Source organism: Ursus americanus, chromosome 3, assembly GCF_024610735.1.
Source record: "Ursus americanus isolate L20-20 chromosome 3, mUrsAme1.1.p, whole genome shotgun sequence".
NCBI lineage: Eukaryota > Metazoa > Chordata > Mammalia > Carnivora > Ursidae > Ursus > Ursus americanus.
The window spans coordinates 28,122,517-28,141,668 of NC_142129.1; the positions used below are offsets into that span (position 1 = coordinate 28,122,517).

At 41.2% G+C, this 19,152-nt stretch overlaps 1 protein-coding gene across 2 annotated transcripts; it reads left to right on the top strand.

The window, feature by feature from the left end:
* The first annotated feature begins 407 nt into the window (after positions 1–407).
* Positions 408–2,757, top strand: FEZF1 (FEZ family zinc finger 1). 2 transcript variants are annotated; one of them, XM_045793636.1, is made up of 5 exons: positions 408–836; positions 987–1,208; positions 1,460–1,594; positions 1,836–1,968; positions 2,399–2,757. In XM_045793636.1, exons 1-5 carry the CDS (start codon positions 408–410, stop codon positions 2,755–2,757), a joined length of 1,278 nt encoding a protein of 425 aa, XP_045649592.1. The 2 variants fall into 2 exon arrangements, with proteins under 2 accessions (XP_045649592.1, XP_045649591.1); XM_045793635.1 differs by having other exon boundaries at positions 408–1,208.
* Positions 2,758–19,152: the final 16,395 nt, after the last annotated feature.

Sequence of the window (19,152 nt, forward strand, 5' to 3'; positions counted from 1 at the left end):
CGGGGGAACTTCGCTCACCAATGAAAAGTAGTCACTGACTGCGGAGGAAAAAAAAAAGTTTTCCTGTTGACTGTTGGAAGCGAATTGAGCAATTATCTAGTTTACCTTCTCCTCTTGGAAGTTAACGATTGGCGAGATCTTGGCTGCGTTATTGACACAACACTTTCTATTGATAGAAATAAGTAGTGATTGTCCTCGAGTCATTGGTGCGCCAAGAACTCTGCGATGGGCTGGCAGGAGTCCATTGGGCTGGGCAGGCAGGTTCGGCTGGTGATGCTGGGGAGGAGGAGGAGGAGGCTGCTGGTGGTGATGGTGCCCGTCCTCCTCTCCGCAGGTCTGTGACAAGCAGGGAACAAGGCAACGACGGCGCAGCCTGGCCCCGGCTGACGGACGCTGGCGACCCAGTCATGGACAGTACCTGCCACAACGCGACTGCCAAAATGTTAGCTACTGCTCCGGCCCGGGGCAACATGATGAGCACCTCCAAACCCTTGGCTTTCTCCATCGAACGAATCATGGCGCGCACCCCCGAGCCCAAGGCCCTGCCCGTCCCCCACTTTCTGCAGGGAGCCGTGCCCAAGGGGGACCCCAAGCACTCTCTGCATCTTAACTCGTCGATCCCCTGCATGATCCCCTTCGTGCCTGTGGCGTACGACACGAGCTCCAAGGCAGGAATGACTGGCTCGGAGCCGCGGAAGGCGAGTCTGGAGGCTCCGGCGGCACCGGCGGCGGCGCCCGCGGCGCCCGCGTTCAGCTGCAGCGACCTACTCAACTGCGCGCTGAGTCTCAAGGGCGACCTGGCCCGCGACGCACTGCCGCTGCAGCAGTACAAGCTGGTAAGGCCGCGTGTGGTCAACCATTCTTCCTTCCACGCCATGGGAGCCCTGTGCTACCTGAATCGAGGTGACGGCCCGTGCCACCCGGCGGCCGGCGTTAACATCCACCCCGTGGCCTCCTACTTCCTCAGTTCCCCTCTGCACCCTCAGCCAAAAACGTATTTAGCTGAAAGGAATAAACTGGTGGTCCCGGCGGTGGAGAAGTACCCCTCGGGAGTAGCTTTCAAAGACTTGTCCCAGGCTCAACTGCAGCATTATATGAAAGAAAGCGCCCAGCTTCTGTCGGAAAAAATCGCGTTCAAAACCTCTGACTTCAGCCGAGGCTCTCCTAACACCAAGCCCAAAGTTTTCACTTGCGAAGTGTGTGGAAAGGCAAGTACTATATAGAAGGGAGGTCTTCCTTCCTTCCTTCCTTCCTTCCTTCCTTCCTTCCTTCCTTCCTTCCTTCCTTCCTTCCTCTTTCCCTCCCTCCCTCTTTCCTTCCCTCCTTTCAAATTTCATTTTATTTTATTATTTGTGTACATTTGCTATAAGGTTATTTCCTTACCCCACCCCTCCCCTCACCAGGTTTGGTTTCAAAGTGCTTGTTGGGCTAACCTGTTGTCCGTGTGTTTAACTTTAAGGTCTTTAATGCACACTATAACTTAACCCGTCACATGCCAGTGCACACAGGAGCCAGACCCTTCGTTTGCAAAGTGTGTGGAAAGGGCTTCCGGCAAGCCAGCACCCTATGCAGGCACAAGATCATTCACACCCAGGTGTGTGTTCATCTGTCTTAATTTCACCTGGTTTACTTCCAAATGGTTTGTAGAAAAGTAGCTGCTAAACTCTTACTCTTTAGCATAAGGTTTGAAATGTGCTAGCTGGACAGGGGGAAATGCCGTGTTTTTGCTTTTGTTCTGCTTAAAAGCATGAGAGCATTACTGTGTTTTTGAGTTTGCAGGACTCCCCTTAATAACAAAATACCCTAACTTCCTACTTTTCTTCCCTTTCTCTTAGGAAAAACCTCACAAATGTAACCAGTGTGGCAAAGCATTTAATAGAAGTTCCACTTTAAACACACATACCCGAATACACGCAGGCTACAAACCGTTTGTGTGTGAATTCTGTGGCAAAGGATTTCATCAAAAAGGTATAGAATCCAGGAGGCATTGCCTTTCACAGTAGTCTTACTGAAAGTTCTAATATTTTCCAGATATTTTAGAAAAAATGATTTTTTAAAGTGCAGCTAGTTACTGGCGCATATGCTGACATTCCAATCTCTTACCGGTGTGTCTGATTAGTATTAGAAAAAGGCATGGTTTATATACTGAGGGGGTATTTCCTAACAGCGTGTTCTCATTTTATAAAATTGGATTAATAAAGTTGTTTTAAAATGTGGAGGGAAGGGCCTCATTGTTGATATTTACAAGTAAACTTGGGGAGAGAAGTGCAGGCGCCCAGCACAGCCCTGCACCTGCTGTCCGAGCTGTGGCAGCTCTTCCTCTTGCTTTCCAATCGTCCACTCCTCTCTTTTCAAGCTTTCTTTTCAGATCCACGTCCCTGTCATTTGTCTGTTTCAGGGAATTACAAAAACCACAAGTTGACCCACAGCGGGGAGAAGCAGTTCAAGTGCAATATCTGCAACAAGGCTTTCCACCAGGTTTACAACCTCACCTTCCACATGCACACTCACAACGACAAGAAGCCCTTCACCTGCCCCACATGTGGCAAGGGCTTCTGCAGGAACTTTGACCTCAAGAAGCATGTCCGCAAGCTGCACGACAGCAGCCTGGGGCTGTCCCGCACGTCTGCTGGGGAGCCCGGCACGGACCCGTCGCCCCCTCTCCAGCAGATGCCACCTGCAACCTTGCCACCGCTGCCGCCGCCGCTGCCACCCCCTGGGCCCCTGCAGCCCGGGCTCCACCCGGCCCATCAGTGATCAAGGCCAAAGTCCTTTCCCACCTCCTGTCGGGTCCCCACTACTGAGGCAACGGGGGAATAGAGCCGGGTCCTGCAGATCCAAGCTTGTCTGCAGACCCGAGGGCAGGTTGGGCCCCATATGTTAGAGTCGATCGGAAGCCTCTGCATTACCCGGCCTTTCGCCTCTTGCATGCACCTGCTAAATGGTTTTGTGTATTATATCCTATATAGGCACTAACAATTATGAGAAAATTTGGGCTTTTGTTTCTGATTTTTTTTTTTTAATTTGGAAAGACTTCATCTCGGGTGGAGAGATGGTGTTTGTTTTGTTTTTTGAAAAAACAAAATTCTGCTGTATTTATTGAGATCTGTATTATCCTACCCGGGAATGCTGCACCATTTTAATTTTATTATTGTATATATTTCCATTGTGTTATTCTGCTGTCTCAAGATGCCTGCCGATTGTTTATTATCATTTCCTCTTTCCCTGAGGTAACGAGACACTGGGTGTATGTTATATATACACGCATAGATGTGTGTGCCTGTAAAGGCACGTTCCACATTTGTGAGCACGCACACACATACACATTAGAAAAAGGTGGTTCATTATGGATGAATTTGAGTTTTGGTTTTGATTCTTGCACGTGAAAATTGATTCATTGACTGTTGGAAATAAACACTTGGAACATGCTTATTTAATCAACAAACTTCAGGGTTCTGTTCATATTATTCAGCTGGAGATCACTATTCTGACTCCCTCATCCTTATTCTTTAAAAGTCCAACCCTGGGTTAATATCACCTAAAGTTTGATCTGAAAAATTCACCAAAAACAAATAATAGTCTCTATGAACAGTTTTAACTTTGGTAAAGTAATGAAATTTGACAAAGATCAGAGACAGAAGATGTGGAGTTTTCCAACAGAAACATGTCTTTGTCCTGGGCCATCTGATATGTTTGTAGCGCTCAGTTAAATGGAAACAACTGATCTGTGTGTAATATACATACCAAACATGCTAGAGGACAATACCACTCAGAAGGGTATCTATTGTTTGCATCCTGAAGGCACATAGTAACTTGTACACAGCTGGCAAAAAGAGCCTCCGTGTTTTTATGTGTGTATATATGTTTATAGACGAATATACTTCCATTCAAGGAGGAAACATGGATGAAAACCAAAGTGTGGCGGGTGCCAGGTCCTTGAAATGCTTCAAGTGTTAATCAGCAGCTCCGCTGTGAGCTCGGGCTCTGGTGTTTTCTAACTGCAAGTCTCTCCTGTTTTCTTGGCAAAACAGTGAAACAACTGCTAAAGACTTTAATTAAGAGGGGTAATTAGTTCAGATTTATCAAAGCCGGGTTGTTATACTATTAGCTGCTCAGTAGAAGCTGCCAGACAAACTCACAGCGCAGCGCAGCCATCCCACCGCAGCGGGACCACATCCGGGGAGAGGTGCTGGGGAAAGCTGGCCGCAGGGGTCCCCGCTTCGCCACCGCGGTTCCCGCACCCCCGCCAGCCGGCTGGGTGCGTCTCGGCCCCTCCCTCGGCCTGGCGCTCCTGGCAGGCCTGGCTGCCGCGGACAATCCACCGCAGTTCCACACCGCGGGCGCAGGCTCCAGAGAGCCTAAGACTTCCTCCCTGGCGTGGGGCAGGGCAGCGTCGCCAACTCTTGGAGCGCCCCGACGGATGCAGGAGAGAGGCGCGGGGAGCGAGTCTAAAATTTGCTGTCCCGCCTCCCTTTCGCCCGTCTTGCCGCGCCCAAGGAAATGTGGCGCCATCAGCCAAAGGCGGGACGAAGGACGAAGATGGGCAGGGGGCACCGCAGGGGCACGGCGGCGATTTCCTTAGCAACCAGAATCCGCATTTCAAGGCAGGGAAAGATTGATGCGGGCGCCGTGAGCCCACGACCCGAGGGGATCCTCAGCGGCCCAAAGGGCGGGGAGGCGACACCCAGGGAGAGGACCGAGGGCGAGCGGGGTGAGCGGGCCCCGCTGGATATCCACGCCAAGTGCAATCGGGGCCCCTTTCGGGTTGGGGAAGCCCACGACGCAGAGCGCGGAGCTGTACCGGGGAATAGGGAATTACTGATTCCACGCGCAGATGTGGGGTCCAACCCGCCCCCGCTCTTACCCCAGGACGCACGCCCCTCGCGATTGCCATCGCCCTTGCGCACTGCGGCTTCTAAGGCCAGGCCCAGCGATCAATTACATCGAATCCCCACGTTTCTTTTTTCTTGACATCCCCGCACCCCATTTTATCGTTTGCTGCGACCAGAACCATGTTAGGTTTGACTTAGAAAGAGATGGGGAGTTTTGAAATTCCATAGTTGGGTGGGTTCTGAATCGACGCGGCTGGCAGAAGTGCGGGCTCTCCCTGGGTATCGCCGCCGATTGGAAAGTCTCGTCCCAGGCGCTGGCTACATTCCCTCGGAGATGCCCACGCCACAGAGGGAGTTTCTGGAAATGTCGTAGTTTATGGGTAACCGCCTTTTGGAGGTAGCTTTGGTTGGATCTTGAAAGCATTTGTTCCCCTTGAGTAAACATAATGAGGTCAGAGGTCATTTTAAAGGGTAGAAAATGGCCTTTGCTTGGTGAACTTATCCTCAATAAGTATTTGAACTTATTCTCAAAACCCCAGGACGTAATTCTTGCAGACTTTCAAGGTGACACGATTTTACCGGTGAAAAGCAAGTTGAACATTGTTGAGGAAAATTACTAAACCATAAAATACTTACAGTGAGGAAGTACTTATATGTGGTATTCCCACCTTCCAACCCAGGCTAGTGTGCTTTGACTTAATATTGAAAAAAAAGAAAAAGAGAAAGAAGTCTTCTATGGAAGAACAGAATTGGTTTGGGTGTGTGGGGGGAGATGGAAAGAATGAGAGAGAGTGAGAGAGAGAGAGATTGTGTGTGTGTTGGGGTGGCATGGGGGGGAGCCTAATGATTGTATAGGTCTAATTTGGAATGGCACAATAGTTCCAGAGAAGGCAGGCAAAAGGAAACGGTTGTCTGTCTGCTTACAGGTTTGAGTAGCTTGAAGTGGTGGTGATTAAGTAGGAGAAGCCCGAAGGAAATTCTCTAAAATAAGCACTCAAGAAAACTACTTGTCAGGAGGCGAATTATCGATGAACTTGGGTTTATGACAAAGCTGTTAGCTTACTAAACATCAAGGAGAATCCCCTTAAAGACAGTATGAGTTTAAAGATTAAGTGGGGGCTGGGCAGATAAAAATTGATGAAGAGGGATACTTAGCTAATAGTCAATGGAAGACCTTACAATTCTGCCCCCTCCAATAAATATTAAAAGGTGATTTTTTTCCCCTTAACTGTCCAACCTGTATGTGTGTGTCTGTATGTGCTTACATAAATGTTTATGTTCATTCATGAAACAGGTACCATAAAAGTATGAATAGCAAATTGGCTCATCCCAGTCCACCTTCTTTTTACCAGCAAACTTAGTCATGTTTAATAAGGAAGAGTGGCCAACGTTCAGATTATCTTCAGAGGAAAATGGTTTATCTTCAGTTCTCTGTTGAAATTAACTTTTGGTACAGAGGAAGGTGGACCATAGGTTTTCAAGGACCAATTTTAGGAAGTTGCTCACCTGAAGCTTTATGTTTTGGTCAGTTTTGGAAATCAGAATATAGTACAGAACTAATAATGTAAGTACTTAATTCCTACCAAGTTTAACACAATGCAAATCCTGATTTCCAAATATCTCTTCCCAAAGGATATAATTTGTTCAGACTCTCGAAATTTTAGTTTGAGAAGAAGTTATTTTGCAACATTAGAAGAACTAAGGTGTCAATATGGTCAGTAGTAAATGAAAGCATTATTTAGGGGCCTCATCAAAGGAGTTATGTGTTAGTGAAGTTTGGAGGTTTGTGACTTTTTTATGGAACCTTGCTCCTTTATGAATGTGGAAGAAATGAATCCAAAAGGTGTAATGGAGTCATGATTCCCAGAATCTCTGCACCCTGTTTGATAGATGCCTCTTTTCTTAGTGGTAGATAGCAATGTCAGAAATCATGATTTTTTTAGAATTGGTGACAACTCAAAGCACTGACTATGTTATAGCTGTAATGGGTATGTTTTGTCTTTGTATTCATCCCCAAATAGACAATATAAAATGTAAATTATCTCAGATCCAAAATTGAGGAAGAAACGAAAATGTTTTCTTCGTCACTTTGTAAACCTTTGTAGATTTTTGTTACATTTCAAGTTTATGATTTTAAGGAATCATGACTTACTTTGTAACCAAACAGTGCATATTTAAAAGCATGAAAATTAAAGACAATCCTAAATTTCAATGGGTAAGAATATGAAGTTGTTGCCTTTTTGCTATGTTTTTTTGCCAAACCACAGATTACTTTCACACAAGAAATTATATACTTCCATTAGGTTAATTAAAAACCAAAAAATAAACCATATTTGTAAGTAGAAGTTACCTTATTATGATTTTCATTGTTTCTAGAAATCAGTGCATATGTTCATTCCAGCTCCAAGGCATACTAACTAAAAACAAATGTAAAGATGTATTAATCAACACACTGGTCATTTGTGTACTCTTAGTGCTGAAGCAATTGCCAGTTCAAGCCACAGTAGGTTATCTTACTCCAGGCAATAGACAAGAGGAGGGAGCCTGGTGTTTAAATGATCTTGACAGGAAAATCTGCCTCTGTTATTATATTTTTCTGCTCGTATTGTGACATGCTGCTCATAATGAACTTTAAGCAAAAGTCAGAATCCATCATGCACTTGAATGGGCACAAAGTTATTACAAACACCCATGTACATTGTCTATTCAAGTTTGAGGTGACATGGGTATCAAATGAAATCACATTGGTCTTATGGAGATCAAGTTACTAAATAAAGATGAAATAAAATTCTGTCAATACAAGTCTCCAGGGCTAATATTTTGCTGTCAAACAAACAAATGTTGCTCATGGGCACAAATGTGGGAGTGGGGAAAGAAAACATCACATATCAGTTCCTAAGTGGAGCTAGAAATCTATCACAAAAGGAAGAACAGATCTTTAGTTTGATTTAACTCTGCCTTGATAACAATAATATAGACAGTGTGTAAACAACCTAAAAGTTCAGCCCTCTCTGATGCAGATCCCTCAAATCACAGTAACCAATTTGGTGATGTCTTTTGATAACCTACCACAGAGATGTAATTTTTCAGTTATATGTGAACCAAATCTGGAGTAGGTGAGACATTCCACAAATGTAATTTTTACACAAATCTCTGAATAAGATTTGCATCTTTAAAATTTCAGCAAAAACCAGAGTTTGGAACAAACCTCTACAGGACAAGGAACCCAATTTCTTTGATGTATAATAGGAAGGGGGAAAGGAAGAGGAAGAGGAAGAAGGGAAAGAGGAGGAAGAACGGCAGGGCAAAAGGAGGAGGAGGGGACCAGGACAGGGAGAACAAGAAAACCTATCATTTAAAAGAGATTTTAAAAACAGAATAACTGGGGTGCCTGGGTGGCTCAGTCTGTAAAGCATTCAATTCTGGATTTCAGCTCAGGTCATGATCTCTGGGTGGTGAGATCAGCCCCGCATAGGGCTCCCCTCTGGGCGTGGAGCCTGCTTAAGATTCTCTCTAGTCTCCCCCTGCCTCCTCCCCAATCTCTCTCTAAAAAAATTTTAAAATAAAATAAAAACAGAATAACCAATTGCTATGTTTGACTCTCATTTCAATCCCAAATCAATCAAATGAACTGTAACAATGAAAGTCACTTATGACACCTGAGACTACTGAAAATTTGAACACTGACTGGGTGTTTAATGAAATTAGGGAATTATGTTGACTTTTTAAGATGTGAAAAAATTATTTTGGTTTTATTTAAAAAATAGCGTTTTTAGAGCTATGTATTCAACTATTTCAGGGTGAAATGATAATATGTCTGGGATTTGCTTAAAAATAATATAGGAGAAGGGAGATGAATTTAGGTACAGGTCAATCAGATTGGCCCTCAATTGAAGGACGAGGGGCAGAGGGAAAGAATCTCAAGCAGACTCCTGGCTCAGGACTTGAGCCGAAATCAACAGTCGGGTACTTAATCAACTGAGCCATGCAGGTGCCCCACTATGCAGGAGTTTATTGAAAGGTGATATATAAAAGGGAAACTATCTCAGCATTGCACAGTCACTCTGAGTCCCAAGAAAACCAGAACTAAAACTCAGTATTCATTTATCATTTCATTGATTCATTCAAAGTGCAAGGGGCACCAGCTTAGCTATGCAATAGGATAAGACTTATATTATTTTATCTTCCTGGAATTTATATTCTAGCAGAGGAAACAGAAGTCAACAGTGATTTTAAGTTGTTTTTAAGTGTGAACAGAGTGCTATGTGTTCAGATAACAAGAGTAATCTTTGGAGTCACCTGAAATCTAGTGTTCTATTTCTTTCCATTCACTTAGAGCTGTGGTTTCAATTATGGGCAATTTTCTCCCAGAGGGCATTTGGCAATGTCTGAGGACATTGCAGTTTCTGCAACTGTGAAGGGAGTACAACTGACATCTGCTGAGTAGAAGCCACAGATGCCACTACACATCCTAAAAATACCTGAGACATTTCCCTACAACAAAAAATTCTCTGGTCCAAGATATCGATAGTGCCAAGATTGAGAAACTGACTTCAGAGTCTCTAATTCCTCAGATTAGGCTCTGATGGGGTCAATTCAGTCTCTTCGTTTGACCTATTTGTTTGGGTACTGATTCATGGTCCACGACGTTGTGGCCCAGAGCATCAATTTTTTTCTCCTGCAGAGTCCAATACACTATTAAGCCCATTCAGTGAAATTTGAAACTTATTATATGTTTCAGTTCTAGAATATCCATTTATTCTTCTTTTCTAGTATCCTTTTCTCTTCTACTGAGATTCCCCATCTATTTGATCATTATGCCTAATATTTTCCTTCGAATTATTGAAGATTTTTATAATAGTTGTTTCAGAGCCCTTTCCTGCTAATGCCAACATTTCTGTCACTTTGGGATATGTTTCTATAGCTTATTCTACAAATCACATGTCACATTTTTTTGCTTCTTTCTATATGTCTTAATTTTTTATTGTATGCTGGATGTGTAACACAAGTAACTATATTATTAATTTTTATATCCCTTAAATAGTGATGAGTATTTTTTAAAACAGGCAGTGAATTTGCTAGTGAATCAGCATGATCCTGTTGGAGCTTGAGTTTAGGTTGTGTTAACACAGTCTGTAGTAGCCATAGTTAAGATGTAGTTTTCCTGAGGTCTCAGCTAAATGCTTTGGTATTCAGCAAGTCTCTCTACTCTTGCTGGTCAGAATTCCAACAATTCTCAGCATTGACAAACTCTTAAATCTCTGTTTAGCTCAGAGTCCCCCAGTTACTCTCTACCAGACTTCAAAGAATTTCTCTCTATGCACCTAGAACTTAATATTCAGCCAAAGACTCAAGGGGACCCCATGCATATTTCTGGAGCTCCTCCCTCTATACAGTTCTTACTTTGTCCTACAATTACCAGCCACTTCAGCAGTCCCACAGTCTGGTATGTTTCTCCATCCAGCAAGATGGTTGCTTTCTGTTTGCACTCACTTCCCTGTGCCTTGCTTTGTAAAGAGTCTCCATTGCTAAAAGTAGAAGATGGAATACCATGTGGTTGGGGTGGTTGGGTATTTTTAGCTTTGAGGAAATTTAGTCTTTCATTTATATAATTGTTTATATAAAAAAGTTAGAAAACTAGTATGAGGAGTGGACCAGAACTCAGGACTACCCTTAATCTCACACAAATTGGCAGAAAATGTTGCAGAATCCATGGTGCATCTTCACATATATTTATACAGTATACATGCATATATATATTGCTGTTCAATTAAGCACAAAGGTTTCATAAAGTGAGTTTAAAATACAATATTAGATATATATATGTAATTAGAAGTAACTAAAAATAATTAGAAGTATGAAAAGTACAGTGGAAGAGAACGGAGAGTCTCTCGAAGAGAATCTAATGAAGTCTGAGTGGGAGAAGTGGATTTTTGAAAAAGCTTTACTGAGGAAGTGATTTTAATGGGAGCATTTTTACCACCTTCTGGATCTTCCTTGTCTATAAGCCAATCTTTTTCAGCAAGAGACAAATCCTAGAGAATAAAAGAAAATACAATTTTAGAAAAAAGAAGTTTACCATTCTACTTTGAGCCTCAGAGTTGATCTTTAGAATCTATGGTGAGACAAGTCTTGAAATCTAGGCTTTTTCAGGAAACAAATGATTTTACTTAGTTCCAAAATCCACATTTAGTCCTGGATATCATAGGGGCAGTTTTAAATATTAATCTCAAACATATAAAAAATAAAGAATATAAGCATTTCTGTAACAACTGTTTGGCTTGTGCAAAGGTAAGTTGATCTTGGAGAATGATACTTGTATTATGAAACTTAAGGGGCTGTTTCTAATTATAGCTGTTGTCCATTGACTGTCTTCAGGAGTAAATGAACATGCACCTTGGGCTGGCATATTGCTATCTATCTACTGAATGCTCCTTTCTTCTGTAATGATGAGTAAAGACTGCCTGAAGCCATTTGTTTTCACTTGGAAAGGACAGCAGTATACTTTGTCCTACCTCTGAGCTATGTAATTTCTCATGCTCTCTGCACAACCTGAACTACTAGACACTTGAGTCTCACTATCCCTCAGGAAATCATGTCGATCCACTGTATTGATTATATCACGTTGAGTGGCCTTGTTGAGCAGGAAATTGCAAGTCTATAAGGCTATTATACAGAATGCCTAGTATAAAGATTGCTCCACATGCTATGCTGACACTAGTCAGAAGTGAAATCTGGAACATTACAATCCCAAATAGAGGACAACTTCAAAGACAAGTAAGGGAAATACTCCCTCTCTCTCAAAGAACTTTTGAGTGATATATCTGATTATCCATTTGAAGGAGAGCTGGAAAGAAGTATGGATATACATTTATTCTTAATCTGTGACTAATTGTTTACCCAGATGGTCAAGGACTGAGAAGGAACATGATGGGAAAATTTATGAAAAGGAGATCTGGAAAACAGATATGTGAATGGACCTTTCTGAGTAGCCCCACATCTGAGGATATTTCTGTCCTATATGACTGAGACAATCAAAAACTGTGATGAAATGTCATTATTATCAGGTAGACAAGATTACTTCTTCCCCCAGTGATCCCGTACCTGGTTTATGAACCACTGGGTTCATAAATGGAGTGGCCTTGATGACAAGGGTGAAAGTTCTGTATGGGCTCAATGGACTTTCCTGTCACTAAGACTGATATGGCTTTCATGGATGAATGCATCCTTGCCAATATTAGGACTAATGAAGAGCCTTTGGTATGGTACTATGGGACGAGCTGCATTCCTGGTGATATACTGATCACACTGGACTCCTTCCTCATTGGAGAATGGCATGTTGTCTTTTCTGGAGTAGACATTTATCACGTATAGGGATCTGTCCGACTTGTATATATTGTTTTTTGCCAGCACTTCCGTTCATGGATTCTCTAAATTTCTCATTTACCTTCATGCCACATGAATTTTTTAGATCAAGAACTATTATAGCAAGAAAATGGAACCTATGAATATACAGTGAGTTTATAGAAGGTATTTGCAATGCATAAAAAGGGTAAACCATTCAACACAAATAATTGTAATTAATAGTATCCAACATATATAAAGAAACTCGTAAATTAAAAAGAAATGACGAAATAAAACTAATAGAAAAACAAGCAAAAACTTGACAAGGAATTACAAAGGAGGAAACCAAAAGTGCTCATATACATGTGAAAAGATGTTTACTCTTCTCAGTAATCATCAAAATGCAAATTATCACCCAGTGAGATCCAGTTTCATACTTAACCAACTGGACAAATTAAAATTTTTACAATAGCAAGAATAGTGAACACATAGAGCATTCATAACACCTGTATGCTCTCGATGGGAAAGGAACCCATAATAGTTTTAGAAATCACTTTAGAAGATATTATCTAGCAAATCTGTCTATACACTTTCCCTATCACCTTGAAACTCCTCCATTAGCTGTGTAACTTAGAGAACTTCTTGTACATGGTACCAGGGACAAATAGGTACAAGGGTAGAAGTCTTCATAACTGCACTGTTATAATTATAAAAAATTGGGAACAACTCAGATGTCTATTAACAGGAAAATACATAAATTATGGTATGCTTTCACAATGTAATAGTTTACAGCAGTGAAAATAAATGGGTGACTACTACATGTAACAACATGGATAAATCTCAGGAACACAATTTGAGTAAATATGCAGGTTACTGAAGGATGCACACTATGTGAATCCATTAAAAATTTACAAAAATTTCAAAAGCATCTGTGGTAAAGCTACCAATAAAACCCAGAAATGAAGAACAAAAAATTTGGAATAACTGCTACCCACGAGCAGGAAATAAGCAAATGAGGTAGGATACACAGGAGGTGTCAATGCTAATAGTTACAGTCTTTTTGTTAAAATAGACTAGTATAGAGATGTTCGTTATGATGAATTCCTGATAGACTTTACAGCCATTATTTTCTATCTGATTAACACTCAATAAAAAAAGTTTAGGGCACCCTGGTGGCTCTTTCGGTTAAGTGACAGACCCTTGATGTTAGCTCAGGTCATGATCTCAGGGACCTAAGATTGAGTCCCGCGTCCAGCACAGATCCTGCTTACGATTCTCTCTCTCCCTCTCCCTCGGCCCTTCCCTGGCTCCCCAGTCCCTCTCAAAAAAAAAAAAAAAAAAAAAAAGTTTAGAAAAACCAGTACATTTTGGAACCTCTAAGATACACCTAAATCAGAGGGAAATTCAAGGTCTTAAATACATAATGTGGGTAGAATTATCTTCAAGATAGCTTTTTTTTTAAGACTATTCATTTGAGAGAGAGAGAGAGGGAGAGAGCGCACAAGCAGGGGGAGCCGCAAGCAGAGGGAGAAGCAGGCTCTTCCATGAGCAGGGAACCCGTGGCGGGAGGGGATCCCAGGACCCTGGGATCATGACCCCAGACGAAGGCAGACGCTCAACTGATTGAGCCACTCAGGCACCCCAAAATAGTTTTTTTTAAGTTTTATTTAAGCAATCTCTACATTTAACATGGGGGTCGAATTCAGGACCCCGAGATCAAGACTCACATGTTCCTCTGACTGAGCCAGCCAGGCACCTGTTCAAGATAGCTTTTAACCAACTAAATAAAGCAGAACAAAACCAAAGTTTTTTACAGCTATCATTGTGAAAGGAAAATACATGTCTTCTACTTGTATATGAACATAATATTCCCGGGAGGATATACAAGAAACTTGTAACTTATCTGAGAACTGGTAGCAGGAAGGGTGGGAAAGTGGGGGGGGGGGGCGGGAGAGAGAAGAGATTTTACCTACAACACCCCACTCCCCCTGTAGTTTCACTATCAGCAGTTTGTCAAGGCAGCTTGGAAGCAGATGATCCTTCCTCTGGCGAATCTGCAGAAGGTCAATAGCGGCCTAAACTTACCTCAAGGTGCTACGTCATTCTCTTCCTTCAGCTCATCACGTAGGCATTTTATCCTGTCGCCTCGCACGAGAAGGGTGAGTACAGCTCAGTGAAGTATTTAGAGAGAGAGGGAAAGACAATATTCGCATAACTTTTGTTATAGTCTATTGTTATCATTGTTTTATTTTACTAGTTGTTATCACTTACTGTGCCTAATTTATAAATTAAACTTTATCATAGTGTGTGTATATAGGAAAAAACATAGTATATATGGGGTTTGGTACTCTCCGTGGTTTCGGGCAGCCACTGAGGGTCTTTGAACATATCCCCTGAAGATAAGGGGACTACTGTATATCCTTTTTTTCCCTTGAGATTTTATTTATTTGTGATAGAGAGGGGGAGAGAGAGTGTGAGCCAAGAGAGAGCACAAGCAGGGGGAGTGGCAGGCAGAGGAAGAAGTAGGCTCCCCGCTGAGCAGGGAGTCTTATACGGGACTCGATCATCGATCATCGTAGGACCCTGGGATCATGACCTGAGCCAAAGGCAGATGCTTAACCGACTGAGCCACCCAGGGGCCCCTACTGTATATCCTTTTGAACCAAAGTGTACTGTATATTCTTTTGAGTTGTGAATCAGTATATGTGTGCGGCCGACCCTGTTACTAGCCTATTAGTCATTTTCCTTTCTTCCACTCTGGAAGAGACCTGATTTGGTTCAGGTGTTCACATTCTGACTTGAGAAATCAGAATCTGACTTGTAACTTAGGTGTATTTTGCTTAATATGCCTATCATTGTGGGTTTTGTTTGTTTTCTTTTTCTTCTTGTCAGGGGTTTGTTGAGAGTGAGCAGTGGGGGTATTGGTAAATATTTAACAACTGGCTCTCAAAAAAAAAAAAAAATGGCTAGGGGCGCCTGGGTCGCTCAGTCAGTTATGCAGCTGCCTTCGGCTCAGGTCATGATCTCAGGGTCCTGGGATTGAGCCCCGAGTTGGGCTCCCTGCTCAATGGGGAGTCTGCTTCTCCCTCTCCCTCTCCTTCCCCCATGCTTTCTCTCTCTCAAATAAATAAAATCTTTAAAAAAAAAAAAAAGTCCTGATTTGTAACATTCAGCAATTTCCCTGGTGTAAATACTCCCACTGTGGCTGATTCAGACTACCAATGTGACATCAGCTGGCTCACAAAATTCCTGAAAATTTAACAATTGACTCTTGCAAGCCAGTATGAGCCAGCTACAACACACCTCTGAGATGGAACATCTGATTGTTTCTGCCAATGAGAAATGAGGGAAATTATTCTGGGAATTATTTGGGGGAAAGCTTTACTCATTCATTACTCATAAATAAAAAGAGATTCAGAAGAACAAGACAATCCTTTTTCTTCTGGGGGCTTTTCCAGTTTTTCATTGTGAAAAACAATTAGCAAAGATGAAAGATTTTTACAGTAAATGTATATACTCATCACCTAGATTTTACTATTAATATTTTACTATATTTGGTTTATCACGTATCTATCCATCTATAACTCCAGTGATCTGTCTTACTTCTTAATGCACTTCAAAGTAAATTACAGATGTCAGTATTCTTCTCACTAGATATATCAGCGTGTATAACATTATCTAGAGTTCACTATCTGTTTATAGTTTTTTACTTTTGAAATAAAATTTACAAACGAAATGTAAAAATCTTTTTTTTTTATTTTAATGTTTTGTTATTATATTATGTTAGTCACCATACAGTACATCCCTGGTTTCCAATGTAAGGCTCGATGATTCATTAGTTGTGTATAACACCCAGTGCACCATGCAATACGTGCCCTCCTTACTACCCATCACCAGCCTATCCCATTCCCCCACCCCCCTCCCCTCTGAGGCCCTCAGTTTGTTTCTCAGAGTCCATAGTCTCTCATGCTTCATTCCCCCTTCTGATTACCCCCCCTTTCTTTATCCCTTTCTTCTACCGATCTTCCTAGTTCTTATGTTCCATAGATGAGAGAAATCATACAATTGTCTTTCTCTGCTTGACTTATTTCACTTAGCATTATCTCCTCCAGTGCCAGTCCATGTTGCAGCAAATGTTGAGAACTCGTTCTTTCTGATAGCTGAGTAATATTCCATTGTATATATGGACCACAACTTCTTAATCCATTCATCTGTTGAAGGGCATCTTAGTTCCTTCCATGATTTGGCTATTGTGGACAATGCTGCTATGAACATTGGGGTGTATATGGCCCTTCTCTTCACTACGTCTGTATCTTTGGGGGAAATGTAAAAATCTTAAATGATAAATGCATACACTGTGTAACCCAAATTCCCCATACAGAACATTGTTCTCACTCCAGAAAGTTCCCCTATTCTCCTTCTAAGTCAATCCTCACCTCTTCCCCAAGAAGCAACTATTCTATTTTTTTCTGTTATAATGTTGCCTATTCTAGAATTTCATATAAATAGAATCATACATTATGTACTCTTTTGTGTAAGACTCTTTTCAGTCAGCATAGGGTTTTTGAGATTTATCCACATTGTTGCATGTGTCAATGATTTCTTCTTTTTTAATTGTGTAGTAATATTGCATTGCATGGATATACCACTCTGTATTCGTCTATTACTAGACACCTGGGATTTTTCCAATTTTTGACTATTTTGAGTAAAGTTGATAAAAACATTTTATACAGATCTTTTTGTGGAAACATATTTTTTATTTGTCTTGAGTAATCACTTAGAAGTGGGATTGTTGGGTTAAAGGAAAGTGTGTTTTAATTTTATAAGAAAGTTTTCCAAGATGGTTACAAAAAATAAATGCAAGCCTCAGGTATTCCACATTTGGCATTGTGGTGGGCATATAGTGGTATCTCATTTCCTTGTTAACTAATGATGTTGAGCACTTTTTCATGTGCCTCTTAGCTGTTCATTCTTTTTCGTGAAATATGTATTGAAACATTTTATCTATTTGTTTAATTGGGTTGCTCATCTTTATATCATTAAGTTGTAGGAGTTATTTATATATCCTAGATAGCAGTCTTTTATCAGAAATACAGTTTGTGAATGTTTCTCTCAGTCTGTAGCTTCCATATCCATTTTCTTAATGGTGACTTTTGATAAGCAGTTTTTAATTTTGATGAAAGTTAATTTATCAGTTTTTTTCTTTTATTCCTCCTCTCTTAAGAAATGTATTCTTGGGGCGCCTCGGTGGCACAGCGGTTAAGCGTCTGCCTTTGGCTCAGGGCGTGATCCTGGCGTTCTGGGATCGAGCCCCACATCAGGCTCCTCCGCTATGAGCCTGCTTCTTCCTCTCCCACTCCCCCTGCTTGTGTTCCCTCTCTCGCTGGCTGTCTCTATCTCTGTCAAATAAATAAATAAAATCTTAAAAAAAAAAAAAAAAGAAATGTATTCTTACCTCAAAGTCACAAATGTTTTCTTCTGCTTTTCTATAAAAGTATTATGGTTTTAGCTTTCATGATGAGGTCTAGAATCCATCTTAGTTTAATTTTGGAGTATGATATGAAGCAGGGATTGAGGATCACTACTTTTCCATATGCATATCCAGGTTTCCCAGAACTGTTTGTCAAAAATCTTTCTTTTTCTCATTGGATTTCTTTGGCGCCTTTGTTAAGAATAAAATAACCATATAATTGAGGGTTTATAGTTGGAGTTGGTATGCTATTCCATTGATTTAAAGACATCTTTATTCTAGTAGTATACTATCTTGATTACTATAGCTTTATAGTAAGTATTTATTATTACTTTTTTTTTTTTAAAGATTTTATTTATTTATTCGACAGAGATAGAGACAGTCAGCGAGAGAGGGAACACAAGCAGGGGGAGTGGGAGAGGAAGAAGCAGGCTCATAGCGGAGGAGCCTGATGTGGGGCTCGATCCCGTAACGCCGGGATCACGCCCTGAGCCAAAGGCAGACACTTAACCGCTGTGCCACCCAGGCGCCCCTTTATTATTACTTTTAAAGACTGTTTTTACTGTTCTAGACAGTTTAGATTTTTATACATATTTGAGAATCACCTTATCATTTACAAAATCCTGCGGGAATTATGGTTGGAAGTATACTGAATCTATAAATCAATTTAGTGAGATTTGACATATTAACAACACTGAGTATTCTAATCCATGAATACAGTTTATCTCTATTTTTTTTTCTTTTTCTTTTATTTTTGGAAGATTTTATTTATTTATTTGTCAGAGAGAGAGAGAGAACACAGGTAGGGGGAGGAGCAGGCAGAGGGAGAAGCAGGCTCCCCACCGAGCAAGGAGCCCGATGCAGAACTCGATCCCAGGACCCGGGGATCATGACCTGAGCCCAAGGTAGACACTTACCTGACTGAGCCACCCAGGTGTCCCAGTTTATCTTTTTATTTAGACAGTATCCAGTTTCTGTGAGAAACATCTCACAGTTCTCAGTACAGATGTTTTACGTATTTCGTTGAATTTATTCTTAAATATTTCACGGTTTCTTGGTCTTATTGTAGATTGAATTATTTCAAAAATTTACCTTTCTAATTGTTTACTTCTAGCTTATAAAAACACAGTTGAGTTTTGTACATTCACTTCATATTCTGTGACTTTGCTAAATTTACTAACTTGCGTAGTTGATAAGTGGATTCCATTGAGTTTTCTGAGTAAACATTCGTAATCTGCAAATAAAAATAGTTTTGCTTCTTTCATTCTGTCCTTTTGCTTTCTATTTCTTTTTCCTTGCCTTACTGGAATGGTCAGTGTTCTCCTCCTAAATATTTTAGTGTTTTTATCTGTTGCCTAGAACTTTAGCACCCACCTTGTAATATAAGGAAGATAACTTGAAAAGAACATGCTGAAGAGCATAAATCTGCAAGGAACCTACACCCTAATGATTTCGTCAAGCTGCTGAATTAATTACCTGTTGCAAATTTACTTCTAGACTTCTAGT